General features: G+C 53.4%; 1 protein-coding gene and 1 pseudogene across 1 annotated transcript; both read right to left on the reverse strand.

The window, feature by feature from the left end:
* Positions 1-342: 342 nt before the first annotated feature.
* On the reverse strand, positions 343-9,371 carry LOC739044 (sperm surface protein Sp17-like; annotated as a pseudogene).
* Positions 9,372-16,847: 7,476 nt separating this feature from the next.
* On the reverse strand, positions 16,848-21,416 carry ZNF503 (zinc finger protein 503). The gene is made up of 2 exons (XM_016918664.4): positions 20,129-21,416; positions 16,848-19,398 (listed from the first exon to the last, which is right to left on the reverse strand). The coding sequence occupies exons 1-2, from the start codon at positions 20,435-20,437 to the stop codon at positions 17,764-17,766; spliced, it is 1,944 nt and encodes a 647-aa protein (XP_016774153.3). The 5' UTR covers positions 20,438-21,416; the 3' UTR covers positions 16,848-17,763.
* Positions 21,417-21,563: the final 147 nt, after the last annotated feature.

Below are 21,563 nucleotides of genomic sequence, written 5' to 3' on the forward strand. Positions count from 1 at the left end.
AAATCCCACACGCTCACTCCAACCTGGAAAGAAATCCAGGCCCTCCAATCTCCATTCCTTCTTTTTCCCGTAATGAAACCCTGATTTGTAATTGATTTTAACAAAATAAAGACTACATTATCTAGCCTCTCTTGTAGCTAGATGGGTCTTGTGACCGAATTCTGGCCAATAAGACGTAAGAGGAACTGTTGTGGCAACTTCTGGGATGTGCGTGTGTAATTTCTGTTTGTTTGTTTTGTTTTGTTTTGAGACAGGGTCTTGCTCTGTTGTCTAGGCTGAAGTGCAGTGGTGCCATCACAGGTCACTGCAGCCTCAACCTCCCAGGATTAAGCAATCCTCGTACTCAACCTCCCCAGTAGCTGGGACTACAGGCACCCGTCACCATGCCTGGCTAATTTTTTTTGGTAATTTTTGTAGAGATGAGATCTCACTATGTTGCCCAGGCTGGTGTCAAGCTCCTAGCTTTGAATCCCCCACCTCAGCCTTCCAAAGTTCTGGAATTACAGGCATGAGCCACTGTGCGTGGCCTGGGATGTGTTCTTAAAGGGAAGGGGTACACTTTTCTCTTCTTATTCCTGTTGGCTGAGAGGGAGATGTGATAGCTGGCACTCATGCAACCAGTATGGACCATGTGAAGAGGATAGTGGAGCAACAAAATAGAACTTTGAGTCTCTGATAAGTTCATGAATTTGCCATGCCAATCCTGGGCTGTCTGCCTCCAGATTTCAATTGTGTGTATATGTGTGTGTGCAGTGGGGGGACAAATGGATAAAGAGAGTTATTTTCATTTTCTGTCACTTGCCACAGAACCTAATTCTTTTTTTTTTTTTTTTTGAGACGGTCTCACTTGGTGGCTCAGGCTGGGCACGATCTCTGCTCACTGCAACCTCTGCTTCCTGGGTTCAAGTGATTCTCCCATCTAAGCCTCCCGAGTAGCTGAGACTACAGGCATAAGCCACCGTGCTCAACCAATTTTTGTATTTGTTTTGGTAGAGACAGGGTTTTGCCATGTTGGCCAGGCTAGTCTTGAACTCTTGACCTCAAGTGATCCACTTGCCTTGGCCTCCCAAAGTGCTGAGATTATAGGCCTGAGCCACCACACCCAGCCTACAGAACCTAATTCTATTAAACAAACCCATAATTCAGTTCAGCCATGAGCCAAAATGGTGGTAGTCAAATACTCCCTTAAAGTATGAAGGAGTCATACTTTTTTTTCATGTTTCAGTGGTATGTTTAATTAAACAAATGCTCATGACAGATTTTCACAACAGCAACAAATGTTATTTCACAACATCAAATCTTCCTTACTAAGGAAAAAATGGGAACAACAACAAGGCTGATGGATTTGGATTATTTTTCATGTTTCCTGGAGGTAAAAGCAGTGTCCTCACTTGTATTCCTCTGTTTCCTCATGTCAGAGACTATCGGTTTCCATTCTTTTTACCTCCTCTCTGGCTGTGTGTCCCCAGAAGGCAGCCTGGATTTTGACAGCAGCAACCTCTTCTTTTTCCTTATCTTCCTCAGAAGAGTCTAAGATGGTGACTGGTGTCTCTTCCTCCTTCCCAGATATTGGAGAGTTTTCTTGTTTAGGATCACATTTCTCAGGTGGTTCTTGCTCCTCGAATGCATGACTGTTCTAGAAGCAGTCTTCTACCTGAGTCCCCCATTCTGCTGGATCAAAAGTGGTTTTCTCTCTTTTCTCTGGAAAGCTGTCAAAATATGCTGCTGCAAAAGCTGTATATTATCTGGTTGCTCTCTCAGAATCTCGTGGGTCAGCTCTTTAAGAAGACTCCCAAATCCTTGCAGAATTCAGTAGTGGGTATTGGAGAATGGAATCGACATCCTCTTGGTGAGAACTGCCTATGGAGCCTCCTCTTTCTCTGGGAGCTGGTGCCGCTGGTCCAGCTTACTTCCTCCTCTGACCTCATGTTCTAGGGATGCATGATCTCTCTCTTCCGGGGCAATTCAGGACCAGCACTGTCCAGCTGGCATCCTTCTTACTGATATCTGCCTTTCTTCCCCTAGGCTTCCTAACACACTGTTCTGGATTCTCTGGTTGAAGGTTCAGCTGTGGCTGCAGCTCTTGACTTGCTCTTGATGTCAGGACACTGGGTTGGAAGCCCGAGGGGCCCATGGTCCTCATTGTGTAACCTCGGAGAAGGTTGGGCTTTTACACATGAGTCCTCGTGATTTTTCTCAAACGGATTCTTCCCCATCCCAGCACACACCTTGCAGCCTCTTGACAGAGCACCCATCCATCTAGGGCTGGGGAAAAACCAGAATTTTCTGAGCAGAAAACTCTATTCTAGGGTGCTCCTCAGCCCCCATTCCTCCTGATGTCTACCACAGGTCCAATCCTCTTCCTCTAAGGCTCCAGCTCCTCTTGCCTGAGTTTCCCCCCACTTCTGCTTTCTTTTCTGGGATTTTCAGACCTCCAGGGTCCTGGGAGACCAGGGCAGAGGTCATCCCACCAGAGCATGTATTGGTGACTGCAATCTCTGCCCCTCAGACCCCAGCATTTCCTGAGCTCTGTGGGCCGCCCAGTCATACCCTCACCCAGGCAATCTTGGAGTCACTTTGTGACTCAGCTGCTCAGTCTCCTGGTCACTTAGTCACTCAATCAGCTCTTCGGTAGTTAAATCAACTAACCAGTCACATGCTTGGGCCCTTGGCCACGTGCTCAGATACTTCTTACTGTGCCATTTCATTTGCTATCTGTTCATTGATCAGCCATTCACTGAACCTGAATGAGCCCAGCCCTGTGCTAAGTTAGTGGGGATAAACAGACACCAGGTACAAACCCTGTCCTGAACCAGGGCAGCTGCCAGTCTGTGTCCATCAGTCATTGGTCTGGCAGTCTGTTGGCTGTTTAATTGATCTATTGGTCAATCAGCATGCCAGCTATTTGATCAATGGCCAGACCCTTGCCCTGGCAGGCACTAGTCCTTTTGCTGAACTCTCAGGGTGTGTAGTCATCAGTCCATTCTTCAAAGGTGATTAGGAGACCTCAAAGGCTCCAGGAGGAGGTGCTCTGGAGCTGTGATGGAAGTTTAGGACGAGTCTGGCTCCTGTGGGGACTGGAAGGCCTGTGGGGCTTGCTCCCAAGGCAGGCCTCAGCTCATGCGCTGGGAGGTGTGGGGCAGGGGATGCGGTCTGCTCTGTGTGGTGGGCGCTCCTGTCTGAGAACACTGAGGGCCCTGGATTCCAGCCCCCCTTTCTCCCTCCCTCCTGGTGATGGTGCAGACACACACACACATGCGCATACACACACTGATAATCTCACACATGCACACACAGACTCACACCACACACATAAACTCATGAACTCAGATATATGATCACATACAAATTCACAAACACACACACACACACTTGTACACACTTTCCCATATGGACTCACACAGGCACCAGCACACACTCATAAACACATAGAGTGTCACTTGGGCTTGTCCAAAAGTAAGTTTGTCCCTCATCACAGGCAGGCCCCCACAGATAGCCCCATGCCACACTCAGAGATAGGTCAAGTAGCAGTCTTACATCAAGGCAAGTGCCACATGGACACAACTCCCTTGCCACATCCTCACTCCTAGCCCCTAGCTGGGTAGCTACCCAGCCAGGCCCCTAGCAGGGACACAGCCCTGTAGCCCTGCAGCCCAGCACCCAAATGATGCTCTGGCCATGGAGCCCTGTGCACCTCCCCAAAGCCCCCACCTGGTTGGGGTCATGCTCAGAGTTTGAGGAACCCTGACTCCCCACACTGGGGCCACATTCCCTCTTGAGCCAGTTTTCCTCTGAGGTCTCTTGTCCCCACAGGAGGTGATGCCTCTGGCCACCTCCCTGTCCCCAGCCCCCTGGGAGTACCCGTTGGTCTTGAGTCTTCCTCGCTGACCTTCATCCCTCTGCCTCTCCAAGTCTGATGTTGTTCCTCACAAAGGTGCTCAAAGGGAACTCGGACACCTTTCTGTCCTTGGTGCTGAGACCCCATGCTATCCTCCCAGTTCTCTGCTACCAGACCGCCCTTCTCGAATGGAGATAGAGGAGGGATGGGGAGCTGGGAATGTCCTTTTAAGGGGGTTCTCTATGGGGCCACGCCAAGGGCAGAGCCTAGGGGAGGGACAAAGAGGTGGCCATCTTAGGGACCCGGAGGCCAGCAAGGCAGTGAGCTGAGAACCAGAAACATGGATAGAGGGACTTGCTATGGCTGGAGAAAGGCCAATCAGGAGACACACAGGAAGGTCACCGAGGTCACCCCTCTTCTGTGTGGCTAGGAGCATTCTCTTGGGATGGGCAAAGTGATACTGGCCTGTCTCAGTTATCTACTGCTACAAGAAAAAGAGTCTCAAATCAAGGGGCTTAAAAACAAGCCCAACTTTTATTTTATTCACAAATTGGCAATTTCGGTGAGGCTTAGTGGGGAGGGCTCATCTTGCTCCACTCCATTTTGGTCAGCTGGGGCAGCCCAAAGGCTGGGCCAGGAGTTGTCTGAACCTCGTTCACTCATGTGCCTGGCACTTGACACTGCTGTTGGCTGGGGCTTCAGCTGGGGCTGTTGGCCAGAACACTCCCACATGGCCTGTCCTGTGGCTGCATGGCTTCCTCACAGCATGGTGACTGGGTCCCAGGGGTGTGCATTTCCAGAGGAAGCTGTTTCACTGGTTACAATTTAGCCTTGGAAGTCCCATGGCATCACTTCCACTCCAACCACAGTCGAGGAAGGAGTGTCAGCTCCATAGTGTGAGAAGAGTATATGGGATGGGATATATTGGTGGCACCAATGATTGGAAAATACAACTGGCAGAATGACTGTTCTTCATAAACCTTCCTCATAAGTTTCAGCCTCCACCCTTACTCTAGCTTTCTTCTTCTGTTTTTTTTCTCCTTGGGTACACATCACTCACACCCCAGGTTTCAGCTTTCTCTTCTCTGTATACAATTCAAAAATTTACAGCTCCAGCCCTTTCGCAATGCAGGCATCAGAAACTCAAGCCATACAAAAGTCTATCTCCCTGCCAAAGCCTTCTCTCCCTCTAGAATTTCTTCCAGGTACCCAGGCTTGGGTTCTACTTCATCAATTCCCCCATTTCCCCTGGCACATGGAACAACAAGAGACTAGAGATGAAGCCAGAAACTACATTTCACAGCCTCTCTTGCAGCTGGGTGTAGCCACGTGACTATGAGCAACTTCTTTCTCACCTGTTTGAAAGGACACTGTGCGCTTCTTCCTCCCTCTACCCTTCTGTGGCTGGAATATGCCCAGATTTGATCACAAGAATGAGCACAATATCCTAGGGGACAAAGGAGCTCCAAGATGGAAAGAATCTGGGCCCCTGAATGACATCATGAAGCAGAGTAGCCACAGAGACCATTACCTGAGAGAGAAACTTCTTTCTGATTTAGGTCCCTGTATTTGTTTTACCATTGCGTAGCCCAATACCTGAGTCTAAAGGCCTCAGGATCTTCTTTGCCTTCCTGCTGTCCATTCCAGCTCAGCCATTCACCAGGTAGAGTCCATTCATTCTACCTTCTCACTGCTTCCTGGAACTGTCCTTGCTTTGCTTGTCCTGCAGCTTCTCCCTTGTTTCCAGCTCTCACTTTCTCCCTCTTAACTACAAGACCTCCACATTGGTTTCTTTATATCCAGTCTCTCATTGTTCCATCCCATAATGTTCTTCCTCTGGTCAAAGACCTCCAATGGCTCCCTATTGCTTATTGAAGAACAAGACATGATCTTTCCTGCTTCCATCCCTTTGATCCTGCTGGTCCTTCCTCCTGGATCCCCACATCTGCCATTTTCTAGCCATCAAATGCCTATTCATCATCCAAGCCCAGATCAAGTGCTGCCTCCTCCCCAATGACTTTTACATGTTTCTACTGGAGTTCATCCTGGGCCTCCACTGATTATATCCCTCATCGCAGCCCGCCTTAAGGCAGCAGTTGTCTCCATGACCCACTAGACTGGACAGTAAGTTATTTGAGGGCAGAGACCCTGTCCTAGTCATCTTCCCATTGCCTCCACGCCTAAGATAATGCTGTGCATGCAGCAGGTGCTCAGTATGTGCTTGCCAGTGAACACTCACTTTCCATGGCTGGAGGCTCACAACTCTGTCTGGGCACTGTTCTTGCCACAGGTGATCAGGGTTGTCTTCCCTCTGGCCTTGAGGGCTTCCCCAGAGAATCCCGGAATAACTGAAGGGTGCTGTCCTCCTCACACTTCCCTGGGGCCTGGGGAAGGAGCAGCTGTGAACATTCTGTTTGCTCTGAGTGCAGAATCTGTGAGTGGAAGTGCACAGGTTTTATTGGCAAGGGCTTTAGAATGAGACAGACCCAGCTTTGAATTTCAGCCCCACCACTTTTTAGCTGTGGGACTTCAGGCATACTGTTTAACCTCTCTGAGTCTCAGTTTTCTCTTTTGTAACATGAGGTTACTGTAGCTACTTATCTCCTACAGGTCTTGTGAGGATATAAAAAGATAATGTAGAGAAAGCACTACATACAGTATTTGGCACAAATAAAGTGCTCACTAAATGGTATCGATAATCATAATCCAATTTCTTTCCTGATATTCTATCTGGTAAGAGTGGATCAGGGCAGGTTTCGCACTAGGCCTGGTCCACTGGAATCCTTGTTGTCAGATGGAGGTTTCTCTGTGGACATGGGTCAGAGGATGTGCCTTGTCACAAATGAGTTGAGTTAGGGCTGGGTTTTGCTGGGTGCTCCCAGAAGGTGGAGGAGAGGGAGCAGGGCTGGTGTCCAATGGGGTGAGGGTGAGGGGCTGGCTGTTTGCTAAGCCCAAAGTGGCTGGGTTAAACCATATCTGGCTGGCAGGAGCCTATAGCCAATGGTACAATGTCAGGGGTAAGATGTGGCAGACTTCAGGGGCTTCCAGGCAGCCGAGGGCTCTCTGCATCAGATGGGCTGCCAGAATCATCCCACAGTGCTCAGTTTCCTCTGGTGTAAAGGATCTGGATCTATGTGGGAGGAGGGGTCCAGGACCCCACATGAGCAGGCTGGGTTTCCAGCAGAGGAGAGGTACTGAGGGCAGTTGGAAGTGGCCCACATACAGTGGGGTCAGAGAGGAAGATTACACTCACCCTAAATACCCTACATGCTAATCCTGGGGACAGCAGACCATGTCCAAGTCCTCCTCACTGGCAGGGGGCGGCCACTGATTCGGGGCCTAGACAGCTGGATCTGCAGTTTGCAGCCATTTGGACTAGAACAGGTGGGGCCAGTGGTGAGCTGGTAAATGGTGAACAAACAGCTCTTTGGTTGCGGGGGAATCTTTCATTTGTAGTACTTGCCCATTGCTGTGGTATAAATACTCCCACCATGGCTGATTTCAAGCCACTAACATAACATCACTGAGTGAGGAGTTGGGAAGAGATGTGCACATATGGCTGTTGGGAGCCAGTAGGAGCTGATTCCAGCACACCACTGGGTGGGGTCTCACACCTGCATTTGGGGAGAAAGGCAGGTATCTGTGGCTTCAGTGTACGGAGAAATAAAGGTCACTATGCAGTGTAGCAAAGAGTGAAAGGCACAAGAATAATAGACCCTGGAGCCTAATACACTATAACAAATCCCAGCTCTGCTACTTCTTGGTTGTGTGGTTTTGGGCAAGTCACTTTGCTGCTTTGTGCCTCAGTTTCCCCATCCATAAAGTGGGGCTAATGATAGTGCCTCCTTCATAGAGTTCCAGTGAGGTTGCACAAGTGTACACTGGGCTGTAGTGGGTTGACAGAAATGTTACTTATTGCAGTTGATCACACAGAGTAGTTGGAATGTCTCATTGGTCAGAATAATTTATAAAGGAAAACCCAGAGCCCCTCAGGGCATGTCCAAAGGCCCTGCTTTTTTATCTTTAAAATCTTGGATTTCCTTCAAGGTCAAGGATTTAAAATCTGCAGGCCCATGAACTACATGAAATTAAGTTTCCCACATTAAGCATGTGGACTCATTTCTGTAAAGAGGGGCCACAGCTTTCATTAATTGTCAAAAAAAGGTTGAGGTTTCTGCATCCTTCCCTCAACCCACAAAAGGCTTAAGAACTGCTGATGTGGAGCGTGTAGAATTCCCAAACCCTAGGAATTGCCTAATTGCCCCGGAAGGGTTTTGGAGGAGAGGAGATGTTTGTAAAGTGTATGAAAGAAAAATGGCGGAGATGGAGAGACACACAGAGAGTCAGCCGAGAATTCTGAGATGTCTCTTCCTTGTTGAGACCTAAGGCTGGAGGAATCTTCCAGCAACGGGACAACCAAAAGGCTCACATTCATACTCAGTGCCCCTCCTGGTTCCTGCATTCTCCTTACTCCCTCTAGTTTTCCAGGGGTCTCCTCTTCTCTTCTCCAAGTCCCCCTCTCCTCCCAGTGCCCTCTTGGACCCAGTATAGGTGTCCGCTGGGCCACCTCTTTGTAGGTGCCTAGAGGTAGGGTTAAAAGTCGCTCACATGGGCCAGGCACAGTGGCTCATGTCTGTAATCCCAGCACTTTGGGAGGCTGAGGTAGGCAGATGACTTGAGATCAGGAGTTCGAGACCAGCTTGGCCAACATGGTGAAACCCCATCTCTACTAAAAATACAAAAAATAGCCGGATGTGGTGGCGCATGCCTGTAATCCCAACTACTCAGGAGGCTGAGGCAGGAGAATCGCTGGAACTCGGGAGGCAGAGGTTGCAGTGAGCTGAGATCATGCCACTGCACTCCAGTCTGGGCGACAAAACGAGACTCCATCTCAAACAAACAAAACAAAACAAAACTCACTCACATGTTGCTAAGATTCAGTGGCACCATTTGTCTTCTTTATGGTTGGATTTTGTTTCTTTCAGGTTTCTGTAGTTACACTATAATTATTTAAGGCAAGGTCTGCCTCCGTTTTGGGTTGGAGGCTGTATTCAGTTTTTTATTTTTATTTTTTGAGATGGAGTCTTGCTCTGTCGCCTAGGCTGGGGAGCAGTGGTGCGATCTCCGCTCACTGCAAGCTCCGCCTCCCGGGTTCGCGCCATTCTCTCACCTCAGCCTCCAGAGTAGCTGGGACTACAGGCACCCCCCACCAAGCCCGGCTAATTTTGTTTTTGTATTTTTAGTGGAGACGGGGTTTCACTGTGTTAGCCAGGATGGTCTCGATCTCCTGACCTTGTGATCCGCCTGCCTCAGCCTCCCAAAGTGCTGGGATTACAGGCATGATTTCTTTTTTTTTTAAATCAGTAACATGGAAGCAGGAGGCAGATAGGTTTAATATGCTACTGCCTTTCCACCCAGCTTTGCTTTTCTCCTTTTTTCCTCTTCTTCCTCTTTATTTCCATCTCTCTTTCCCAATATAATTCTTCTTCCTCTTCCCCTCCTCTTCCTCCTCCTTCTCCTCTTCCTTCTTCTTCCTCCCTCCTCTTCCTCCTCTTCCTCCCCCTCCTCCTCTTCCTTTTTCTCCTCTTTCTTCTTCCCTCCTCCCCCTCCCCCTCCTCCTCCTTCTTCTCATCCTCCTCTTCCTCCTCCTCCTCTTCCTCCTCAGGGCCAATCCTACTCTACATCATTGCATTATACATTGATAGGCACCTAAAATTCAACTGAATTGCACCAACTCTGAATTACTACTTCTCAGGGCTTCTCCAGTAGCACCCCTGCCCACTTTATCAACAAGAATTTGTGTTTAAAAGGCAGAAGTCACCATCCTGTGACTCACCAAAGGTCGGCAACAAGAGGGCTCTCTCTTGACTCTGGTTCTGGGTGACACCACTTGTGGGGTGCGGGGAAGTCTGCCAATATTCTATTCCTACTCCTGCCCCTCTTAGTAACAAAGCCCTTTGTGTTAGTCAACTTGGGCTGCCAGACAAAATACCATAGACTGAGAGGCTTAAACAACAGAAATTTATTCTCACAGTTCTGGAGGCCAGAAGTCCAAGATCAAGGTGCTGGCTGATTCTGTTTCTGGTGAGGGCTCTCTTCCTGGTTTTTAGACGGCTGCCTTCTTACATGGCCTGTCTTCTATGCATTGGTTGGGGGTGGGAGGTTGGTGGTGTCTCTTCCTTTTCTTAGAAGGCCACAAATCCTCCCAGATTAGGTTCTACCTTTATGACTTCATTTAACTTTACCTTCCTAACAGCCCTATTTCCAAATACAGTTACATTGGGGTGTAGAGCTTCAAATGAATTTTTTGGGGGACACACTTCAGTCCATAGCAGCCTTGAGTTTATCTGAGGTGGCAGTGTACCCAACTAAACATGACATTTCCCAGCCTCTCTTACAGCTATATGTGGCCAAGTGACTGAACTCTACACAATGAGGTGCAGGCTGAGGAGCAGTGTGGTATCCAGGAAGACCTATTCAAAGGGAGAGGGTCCCTTTTACCTCTTGTTCCTCTTCCTGTGGTTTGAAATGAGCTGATGGTGCCTGAGCTCAAGCAGCCATCTCGGACTCAGAGATGACGTAAGGATGAAAGCTTCCTAGGTTGGCAGAACTGAAGACAGAAGGACCCTAGGTTCTTGGTGACCGAGGGCTCCCCCAAGCCTGGACTGCCCACCTCTAGTCTGGGAGAATATCTATCTTCCATAAGCCACTATTTAGGAGTCTTTGTTATTGTCAGCAAATGCTATTTCCAGCTGATGCATGGAAGCTCACCTGGCCCTGAGTTTTGAGCTTCAGGCAAAGACATTCAAAGTTCCTCTAAGGCCACTGCTACTTTTCCTCCTACCCTCCCTTCTTTGGAAGCATAATTTTATCCAAGAGTTCCCGATTCATGCACATTTGTCCTCCTTCCGTCTTTTGTTTTTTTTCTTTCCTCTGCTTTCTCCCCTCTCCCTCCCTGTCTTCTTTCCTTCCTTTTCCTTCCCTCCTTCTAATATTTATTGAGCACCTACTATGTTCCAGGTACCATGCTAGCTGCCATGATTAGAAGTAGGTATAGGAGATAATCCCTTCTCCCCAGTAACCCAGAATCCAGGCTTTCTGGACAACATAAAGAGAATATGATGGCAGGATAGATCAAAGGAAAGGACATTAAATCTGATAAAAAGGGCCTGGGGCGTTCCAGAAGGAGGTCACACTTGGCCTGAGAGCTAAAGTAGAACTTTTGTGTTGCTGGTAATGAGGAAAAGAGGGTGGAGGACAAAATCCCAGGCACAGGGACCAGCACAGTGTTACTTTATTCGGCTTCGTCACCTGTAAAATGGGGACAGTAATAGTAACATGAATAAGTGAATGGATGGACTAGTAAGTGTGCAGTTCATGCTACTTTTTAATATTATTCTTGTTGGCAATGTGCTGTTCACCCTGGTAGGCACAGCCCTGTATCAGTTTTGGAGACAAGCTTCACAGAGGACATGTGACTTACTTGTCCATGGTCACACAACTATAAAAAGGCACTGCTCAAACCCAAGTGTCCTGGTCCCTGGTACAGTGACCTTTATATCTTTACCCTCTGCCTTTGCATTAAGTGCTGAGGGAATGCAAAGTGAGGGAAAGATCGGTGTGTGGTGGGGGGAAATCTAGAGGGCTTCCTGGAAGAGGAGAGTTTTGAGAGCATTTTGGTAGAAAGGGAAGAAGGAAGGCATTCCAGGGAAGGAGTGTATGATGGGTGCCATCCACCAGGGTGTTGGAGGATGGGCTGGGGGGCTAGCTGGCTGGCAGAGGATTTGAACTCTGAAGATTGATGAGACACGAGGTAGAGCAGGCAAACAGGCAAGATCAGAGGATGAACCATGATTACAGGCACCCTGATGGCCAGATTGTGGAGTGAAGCTCTAAGCCAGTGGGCCACAGGGAGCCACAGGAAGTTCTTGAGCAAGAAGGCTGGTCAAAATGAAATGAGACTTTGGGGAGAAAGGAAAGAAAGAAACAAACTTGTCTTTACTAAGAATCAGTATGAACTAGGCAGTAGGTTGGCCATTTTCAAATTTATTACTTAATTTGAGCCTCACTACAGCCCCATTAGGTTGGTATCAATGTCCCCATTTCATAGATGAGAAAACTGAGGTCAAGAGAGACTCAGCCTTAGATATGAGTCAGTGGTGGAGCTAAAAGATAGGTTAGACTGAACCTAAATCTGTGCTTTTTCCACTGCACCATGTGGCTTTATGCTGGTCTCACTCTAGGAATATTTCTTGTACTGTGAGTGTCCCAACTAAGGCATTTCCTAGCCAGGGCTCGAGTCTTTTAATAGCCCAGATACCCCCTGGAGCTCACTCTGGGTCACACTGGGCATAGAGGCCTTAGTACCTTCGGGAGTTTTGGGGACTCCCAGCATGGGGTAGGATTAAGTGCTTGGCTTCCAGGTCTGAAAGAAGTAGGTTCAAATCCCAGCTATACTGTGCATGAACTGGAGAGTAATATGCTTTAGTTCACAGAGCCTCAACCCAGGTGGGGCAGCGGGATGAGCCCTGGATTGGGAGCCAACCCAAGCATAGGTTGAAACCCTAGCTGGAAGTGACAGGCACTGAGGAGGTGAAATGGTGTCTTTATTATTTCAAAATAATGAGTTGGAGGGGGTAGCGAGGAAATAAGGTTGCCCATGAGGTGATCATTGTTGAGGCTGGGTGATGGGTTTATGGGGGTTCATTACACTATTCATTCTACTGCTCTGTTTGAAAAATCTCCATTAATAAATAGGCTGGGCATAGTGGCTCACGCCTGTAATCCCAGCACTTTAAGAGGCTAAGGTGGGAGTCACTTGAGGTCAGGAGTTTGAGACCAGCCTGGCCAACATGGTGAAACCCTGTCTCTACTAAAACTACAAAAAATTTAGCTGGGCATGGTGGTGCATGTCTGTAATTTTAGCTACTCAGGAGACTGAGGTGGGAGAATCACTTGAACCCGGGAGGCAGAGGTTGCAATGAGCTGAGATCAAGCCACAGCACTCCAGCCTGGGTGACAGAGCAAGACTCTGTCTCAAAAAAAAAAATAAAATAAAACAAAAAGAAAAAAGAAAATCTCCATTAAAAAATAAAATAATAACAATAACACCAAAAACCTTTTTGAAAACCCAGCTATGTTCACCATACCCTCCTCTAGCTGGAACAGCATCTCTGGCTCCCAGGCACTGTTCTGCTTTAAAACTTCATCAGGCAAGAGCAGCCAAGGTGAGAATCCCTGCTTATAGCCATCTCTCACTAGCTGTGTACCTCAAGCCACTGTCTTTCCCCTGCTGAGCCTCAGTCTCCTCATCTGAAAAACGAGGTGAAGATTCTTTTAACTTTTAAGTTCAGGGGTACAAGTGCAGGTTTGTTACATGGGTAAACTTGTGTCATGGAGGTGTGTTGTACAGATTATTTCATCATCCAGGTATTAAGTCTAGTAATGGGGTGAAGATTCTAATGACCTCATGGAACTGTTGTGAAGTGTAAGTGGGATGATATAGGATCCCATGGGCTGGGCATAGCCCGTGACAGATGTGAGCAGGTCGGCCTGGGTTTTCCAGTCACTCTAAGCACCACCAGGCTGCTAGCCACATTCGGTGAGGAACCCTAGGCCAATACGTGCAGCAGAGGCCAGCCGATGACCTGACAGGGGATAGGTCCCACCTTCTGGGCAACTTTTACGAGTCTTCTGTGTAAGTACTGTGTGCTAACCGATTGCGCTGCTGGAGCTGCAGCCTTATGAGTTTTCTAAATCACAAGAAGTTCATCACCTAGTGGGGCTTTTTTATCTGCCTTTCCTCACTGCTTAAAGACCAAGCCCACATCTTTCCTTCTCCTGTCTGCTGTCGGAGCATAAGTGTGTGCCACACGTAACCAGGTGTGCCAGAGTCAGAGCAGGGGGTGGCTTCTGTGGAAGTAGGAGTGAAAGTGTGGAAACAAGTGAGTGTGTGTGTTGACAGGCATCTGCATTTGTGTTAGTTGTGCTTACTCAGAGGTCCACAGGCTTGTGGCAGATTTCAGAAGCTGGTCCTTCTTCAGCAGCTCTCTCGGAGGCACACCTCCCTGATCTGCATCTATGCGGAGTTACCCAGCACAAGGACACCAGGGTCACTGTGTCACCACCAGAGGCACAGGTAGGGGGATAAGATTGGATGGTGGGGGAAAGGCCTGGGCCTTATCCGCCAGCCCTGCCACTGGCCTCCAGGACTTAGCCTCGGTTTCTCAAACTGTGTCAGGGACGAGTAAATGGGATGAGCAGCCCTTGGCAAGGAGTAGGCGCTAGGAAATCATCAGTGAAGGAGGAAGTGAATGAATGCAGGCCTGTGTGGCGACTGCTTCAGCATGGCAGACAAGGTGACGTATCAGAGCCTTGAGGGTGGGAGCTCCCCAGGTTGGGAAGGGACAGACACCTGGGCCAATCCTCCGGACAGGAATAGAGAACGAGGAGGAAACAAGGGCAGAAGCTGGAGCGGGTGGAGAAGAGCAGGGGAGACGGTTCGCAGCAGGAGAAAAGAAGCGAGGAGTCACAGGGAGGGGCCTCCTGGACACCGCTCCCAAAGCCACGCGAAAGTGGAAGCGCGGGGCCTCGGGATGCCCATCCAGCCGGCAGCCCGCGCGCTGGCCGGGGTTCCAGGACTCCTTCCTGCTCCGCCGGGCTCTGCAGCGCCGCCTGGTGGACACGCGGCGCTCCGCCCGGGCTCCAGCCGCCAGCCGGCGCGCCGGGGATCCCGCAGCTGTTCGGGAAAAAGCTGGAGAGAGTCGGGGGGCGCGCCTTGGGGAGGGGCATTTGTCCCTCCGAGGAGGCTCGCACCTCGGCCTGGACACGCAGCAGATACTGGCACCCACCCTTCACTTACCGCGCGCCCGGGGTGACTCGGATCCGTCCAACACGTCGGGGAATCCTTTCTGTCCTCACCCCCGGGCGCCCCAGCGCCGGAACGCTGCTGCCTCTGTGTAGCTGCTCCCGGAAGGAGTTTCATCAAACTTTTAAGGGGCTTTGGTTTTGGGTTGTGTTGATAAAATACCAAGAAGGGGCATGAAGGCACGAACGTCCCGGGTTCGTCTCCCTGCTGGTCCCAAGCCTGAATCCCAGGGCGGGGGAATGTCTAGGTCCTTCCGGGCCGGCAAAGTGTGGTCGCTCAGGGACCCCTGTCCGAAGACGCTAGGGAAAAGAGGCACAGCCTGTGGGTCGCAGTGGCCAGGAGCGCGTGGCCGCTGCTGGTGAGAGAGTGGTAGACGCCTGGCTTTCAGGTCCCGAGCTGCGAGCACCGGAGCGTGGGACCCCGGCTGCAGCACCGCCACGCGCTCCCGCCCTCCCACCTGCAGGGCGGGGGATGTCTGTCCAAGAGGCCGGGGCGACAAGCCCGCCGGCCAGGATTCTCAAGGAACCAGGCCCAGCTCAGCCTCTCTCGGCCGGACCAGAGTGGGAGCGGGGCCGCGGCGTCCGAAGACGCTGCGGGCCAGGGGTCCTCCTCGGCGCCAGCTCCGTTTCCTGGGGTCTCGCGACGTCCGGACATCAGGGTCGGGGGTGCGGAGACGGCGGCGGAGCCAGAGTCCCCACCAAGTCAGTTTCAGGCGGCGGCCCGCGCGCTTCCCGCAGTGTCCGGGAGGTCGCTGGGGGTGGCTTTGCGTGCAACCCGGGTAAAGGCCCTGCAGCCGTGAGGCTGGCGCTGGGAGGAGGGTGGAAAATCTCAAAGTCACCAATCCCGGTGCAAATGGCGGCAGGGGCCGCGGGCTGTCGGACGCAGGCGAGAGGCCAAAGGCTGACTTCGCGCGGCCGTGAGTCCCCAGAGGCAACAGGGGTACCTGAGCGCCGAGCGGATCCCGAGACTCGGAGAAACCGGAAGAGCCTGACCCCAGGGAGCGGAGAGTTTGGGGTGCGCTCTCAGAGCTGTGACTCCACGGTCCCGGAATCCTTGGAAAGGGCGCTCTGGGCTCAGAGCTCCCAACTAGCCGGAGGACCAGGGCCAGCGCCCAGGCCTGGAGCGTCTGGGAGGGGGCGCTGGGTCTCGGCCCCCCTCCCCCCAAAAGGGACTGAGACTTTTTTCTGCGTGCTTCCTTCGGCGCTTCGGGCAGCTCTGTCCTGCGGCCCAAGCTGGGGAGAAGACAGCGGCCCGCGCCACAGGGAGCTGCGCCCGGACCCAGACTCCCGCCGCGCTTCTGCAGAGCGGAGCCCTAGGTGCCCACCTGGTAGCCCCAGAAAGGCCGGACCTGGGCGCCGGGACCCTCGCGGGGCCGCACTTGGAGGGGCTTTCCGGGTCCTGGCCGGGCGGGCTCTCCTGCGGCGCGGAATGGAATAGAGCGCCGGCTGCAGAGCCACCCGGACGGGGAAAAGCAGCGGTGGCGCCGGCCAGCCCCGGGTCCCGACTCTGGAGGGAGGAAGGAGCGGGCGGGTGGGGGTGGAGGTGAGGGCGAGGGTTGGGGGGAGCGTTTAGAAGGCCCTGGGCAGCCAGAAGAAGAAAAGAGGACGCACTCTCCCCTCGGGACCAGAGGGTCCCTGCGTACTCCCCCCAGGCCCGGGACACAGGTTCCCCCAGCGCCCCTCCGCCTCCCAGTCTTTTCGGCTTGCCCCAGCGCGCTGCCCCACGTCCCCGAGGCCCCGGCCCAGGCCCAGCCGGCGAGTCCCGGCCTGCTCCACTCTGCACAAAACGAAACCCAAATGCCCAAAAAGCTCAGGAGGGAAATTTAACAAAAACCCTGTCCCCCGCCCCACACCCCCTTTCACTTTTAACAAGCCAGCTGCCAAGAGAAAATTGAAATAAAAACGAAATGATAGATAGCGGAGGACACTATCTTTCCAAATGGTGAAATATCCTCTAAAAATATGTTCCCCAAGGCCAACTTCGCGGCTGGTAGCCCCTTCCGACGCCTTTGCCTCCCAGAAAATCACAACAAAGCGATCGGAAATTCGGCCACGGTCCCGGGAAGGAGTAGCAGTGAGGCCCCGGAACCCACTGCGGCCGAAACTGCCATGCTCTCTTTAACCAAAATAAAAAAGATAAGAAGAAGAAGTAAAACCCTTTAATACATCAAATATACGGAATTTTAATCTTTAAAGCGATACATTGTCTATTATTTTAGTACATGACGTAAACCTTGTCCCCTTCTCAGCGGGTGGACTTAAAAATTAAAAATAGTTAAGTGTTCCTTTTAAAGAACAAAATAAGGCAAATGAGGTTTTGGAATAGAATTTTTTCTTTTTCTTTTTTTTGTTGTTTTCTTCCAGAATACATACAAAAAAATACCCATTCTCTTCGATGGTATACACCTTAAAAATAATTGCAATTTGAAATCAGAGCTGACAAATTGTGACTTTTTTTTTCATTTTTTTGTAACAAACATGCATGTAAATTTGTGTTTCAATCAGACATTAAATAACGTACAATACAATCATAGCAATTTTAAAGTAACATTAAAGAGAAGACCTCTAGTTCTGTGGCGGTTTTGCTTTTATTTATAATCTACAAGGGATGGGAGGGTTTGTTTTCCACATTTTTACCCTCAAGTTTTAAAATTTTTCCCACCTCCTTTTTACCTACAGAGCTCAAACTAAATAATGCACTTTTGAACCACCGGTCCGCTTGGAGCTAACATAAATAAATACCAGTGTCCACCGATGCAGTCCTCAGATGAACACTTTCTCAATTATTTTTTCCTTTTTTTTTCTATAAAAAGTCAAATGATATTTTTTCAACTTTTATAAAGTTTGGGTGGGGAGGTGAAAGTGGGGAGAAGGGGAGTGTCCCACCGGGTCTCGGTCGCTGCTGTCGGGTAGATAGATACGGTATACATTTCTTTCCTTTCGTGGCCCGAGTCCTCCCCACGCGCGGGTGTCAGCAGCCTGGGCCGTGATCCCGCCTCTCCCTGGGCTCCTCCCCTCCCCCTCTCCCTCCTCTCCCTCGCTCGCCCTCCCGGCCGCCCTCACTGATACCCCAGCGCCGAGGCGGTGGTCAGTCTCTGTCCGTAGAGGGCGTAGGGGGAGTAGTACGGTCCGGTGGCGGCGGGCACCGGCACGGGGGCGCCAGGCGTGGGAAGCGGGCTCTTGGAGTAGGGGTGGTAGCGGCTGCTGAGTCCCAGCGCGTGGTGGGGGCTGCGCAGCGCCAGCGTCCCAGGGCTGCCCGGTGCGCCCGAGGTGGGGATGTGCATGTGGCAAGCCATGGCGGCCGCGGCGGCACTGGCCAGAGACGACGAGCTGGGGTAGCCCGACAGCAGTTTGTCTGTCCCGGGAAATGCCGTATGGGTCCGCAAGTGGCTCAGCAGCTCTTCGGACGTGGCGAAGCGCTTGTCGCACGGCCCGTTGGCCGACACCCAGTTGCAGATGTGGGGGAGTGGGTCGTTAGGGAGCATAAAGCCGTAGGGGTAGAGGGGGTGGCCGGCCAGGGAGGGCGGTGTGGCGCCAGCAGCCGCGGCGGCCGTTAGCGAGGAGTGCACACCGTGCAGCGGGTGCGTGGGGTACACCAGCGGGTATCCGGACTTCAGCGCCGCAGCCGCAGCAGCCGGATCATGTGCGCAAGAAGCGCTGGCGGCCGCCGCCCCTGCCAGGTGGCTAGCGCAGTGGTAGCTGAGGCAGTAAGGGTCCCGGCACAAACTGGCTGTCATCACGGACGGCGGAGACGCTCCGGCCAAAGGGCTGGAGCCGGCCGGCTTACTGCAGCCCAGAGACCCGGCCGCGGCCGCCGCCAGCTGCGCCCCCACCAGGCTGCCCGGCTTGGTGGGGTCAAGTGCCACGCCGTGTGGCAGGAACTGGGGCGGGTAGCCGGCGTAGGCCCCGGCCAGGCTGCCTGGGTAGGTCATGCCCGCGGGAGGCAGAGGGAACACTGTCTGGCCCGGCTTGTAGGGTGACACGGGAGCCACCAGCCCAGAGCCCAGCACTGAGGAGGAGGTGGGCGCGCTGGGGCCGGAGCCGGAGCTGGAGCCCGATGAACCGCCGCAGTCCGAGCCCAGAGCCTTGCCTCCCGGGCCCCCATCCGGATGCTGGTTCACATCCACATTAATCCCGCCGCCGCAGCTAATCCGGCCGTGTGCCAGCCCCGTGGGTCCCCCTTCGGCCGAGGCGCCCCCGGTGCCCTTGCCGCCGCCGCCCACGTCGGTGTCTTTCTTGTCGTCCTTGCCCTCCGGGGCACCCCCGGCCGAGGACAGCATACCTCCCGGCGAGCAGGCCGAGGCGCTGGAGCTCGGGCTGCCTGTCCTGGGCGTGAATGGCTGGCAGGTGGCGCTCGGTACCCGGAATCCCGACTTCTCCGACGAAACACCCCCGCCGCCGCCGCCCCCGCCACCGCCACCGCCACCGCCTCCACCGCCGCCTCCCGGCTCCTTCTTATCCGAGCCGGGTTTGGAGTACGGCTTGAAACTCGACTTGTCCTCCACGCCGATGTCGCTCAGCTTCAGGGGGCCCGATTTGGTGTCCTTGTCGCCCACAGCACCGCCGCCGGCACCGCCCGCGCCGCCCCCGTTGGAGGCAACCGAGGAGAGTTTGGAGGAGGGCGAGGGGTCGGGCTTCCCGATCTGCGAACATGTTTGCGCCAACAGCGCCAGCGGGCTCTTCTTGGCATCGAGCTGCGGGGTCAGACGATGGGGGGGGAGGGTCACACAGAGAAAGAAGTGGAAACCCTTTAGAATCCTGGCTTCTGGGGTTCAAATGCCTCTCCGCAACAGCCCACAAAGATCCTCCCAGCCCCAAGGCGCAATTCTAGGCGGCACCCCCTCTTCAACACCCACTCACAAACATTCTCGCCGTTGGGAAAGGCAACAGATTGCTCCCCCCGCCCAACCAACACCCCCAGCAGCATCTTTCCTGCCCTCTCTGAGCGCTAACTAGATTTTTAAAGAGCAAAATGTTTTGGTTTTCGGTTCCTAGACCCAGAACTGTACCCCCTCCCCACAAACACTCCTTAATTCTTCAGAGTAAGGGCTCGGGCGGCTGGCGCCTCAGAGGCTGTGTGCACACACTGGCTTCTGCGGATACGAAGGACGGCGACTTTGGAACCGTATTTCAGACCTCCGCCTGCCTTCGGTGCCGAGTGAAGGGGCCTGGGTCGGGGTAGGGGCTTTCATATCGAAAGGAGAAACAAGTATTGGCAGCCTTGCTCCCTAGCATGCACGCCCCATTCCACTTCCTCCCCCTTTTCCGCCCTAGTTTTGAGGTACGGAAGCAGTAGCCTCTTCCCCCATTCGGGAGCTGAATCACTCCGACCCCCCCACCTCCGCCCAGATCCCGAGAAAAAGAAAGCCCTAGGGTGGCAGCCAGGGTAGTGGTCCCAGTGCGATCCAGAGAGAGGGTCCTTACCTCGATGGGGCTGACCGGCGTGGAAGGCAGGGGCTGCAGGTACTCGGGGTGCAAAATGTGGCCAGTTCGTGCCGTCAGCATCTTCAGCACCTTGATTGGCAGGCGGTTGGCCTGGCGCAGGGGGTCAGAGGGGGGCACGGCGTGCACAAAAGGCTTGGTGCTGCCGGCCGGGGACGAGCCTGGGCCGGGGCCGGAGCTATTTCCAGAGAGCGCGCTGGTCCAGGCAGGGTCTGCACCGCCGCCTCCGCCGCCGCCGCCGCCGCTGTGCTTACTGCTTCTTAGGGCAGAAAGCGAGGGCGCTGTGCTCATGACCCACCCGCGCGCATGGGAGCAGCGGGGGGGAGGGCTCCGGGAGGCGCGGGGCGGGCTCGGGGCTGCGCGCTCGCCCCGGGAGCAGGAGCAGCGGGAGGAGGAGGAGCTGGCGCGGCGGCCACGGGCGCCCAGCGCGCCTTCTCGGCGCCTGGAGCCAGACGCGAGTAATCCTGGGTGGCCCGCAGCGGAGCCGTGGCCGGGCTAGAGGAGCCGGCTGGACTGCGGGAGTGCCGGGCGGCTCGCGGTGTCCGCCTCGGGCTGCTCCCCTGCGCTGCGTTCTCGCGGCCCCGCGCCGGCGCTGCGCTCTGCGATGCGAGCCGCTGCGTGTCCAGCCGGGGCTCTGGCGAGGAAACTCACTTCAAAAGCAGCTGCACCAAGGGGGAGATTAAAGCCTTTGCCGCCTTCCAATCAAATGGGAGCCCGAGGTGATTGGAGGGTCAAGGGGATGTGACGCGTCCCGCGCCGCCGCCGCCGCCGCCAGGACTCTCAGTGCTGGTTTTAATGGGCAGCTCCCTCTTCGCCGCCCCCCTGTGTGTCCCCTCCCTCGATTTCGCTGGGAGGACGAGATGGACATTTATTCTACGTTTGCCATCCGCCGCCTCCCTCTTTTTTCCTCCTCGTCATTCTTCCTTTCCCCAGCTCGAAAATAAACTGAAACCTTCTTTTGAAGGGGGGTGCGCGTGAGGAACAGACTGCGGGGGTGTCCAGAAGGAGCACCGGTGGGAGTGTGGACACCGGCCGGACTGTCAACTCCAGGGGCGAAGGGAACCTACACACCCAGTGTTTTTTCCTTCGCAGTAATCGATCCCGCGCGGCGCAGCGCAGCCACCAGGGTAAGAAGGCAAGGTGGGGAGCCGGAGCTGGAAGAAGCCCGCCCGCCCGCTCTAATTTCCTCAGATTCCGCGGCGGAGAAACCAGAAGCTAGATGGGCAGTCGCAGCGGCGGCGGCTCAACACCGCGAGGAGCGCTGGGCTCTCCGCCCTTCCCGGCCACGTGACGCCCGGGGACGCGTAGATTGGGGCAGCAGCGGGGGTCACATGTTTCCTCTGTTTCACCCTCAGTCTGTCCCCCAACCCCCCATTCTTACTCTCCCACCCTCTTTTCCTCCCTCCCCCCCTTCTTT

The sequence above is a fragment of the Pan troglodytes genome, chromosome 8 (genome assembly GCF_028858775.2).
Source record: "Pan troglodytes isolate AG18354 chromosome 8, NHGRI_mPanTro3-v2.0_pri, whole genome shotgun sequence".
NCBI lineage: Eukaryota > Metazoa > Chordata > Mammalia > Primates > Hominidae > Pan > Pan troglodytes.

Coding starts and splice junctions, on each gene's coding strand:
- ZNF503 (XM_016918664.4), bottom strand. CDS start 20,437: ATGAGCACAGCGCCCTCGCTTTCTGCCCTAAGAAGCAGTAAGCACAGC. Junction 19,399..20,128: donor CGCCGGTCAGCCCCATCGAG/GTAAGGACCCTC, acceptor CTGACCCCGCAG/CTCGATGCCAAGAAGAGCCC.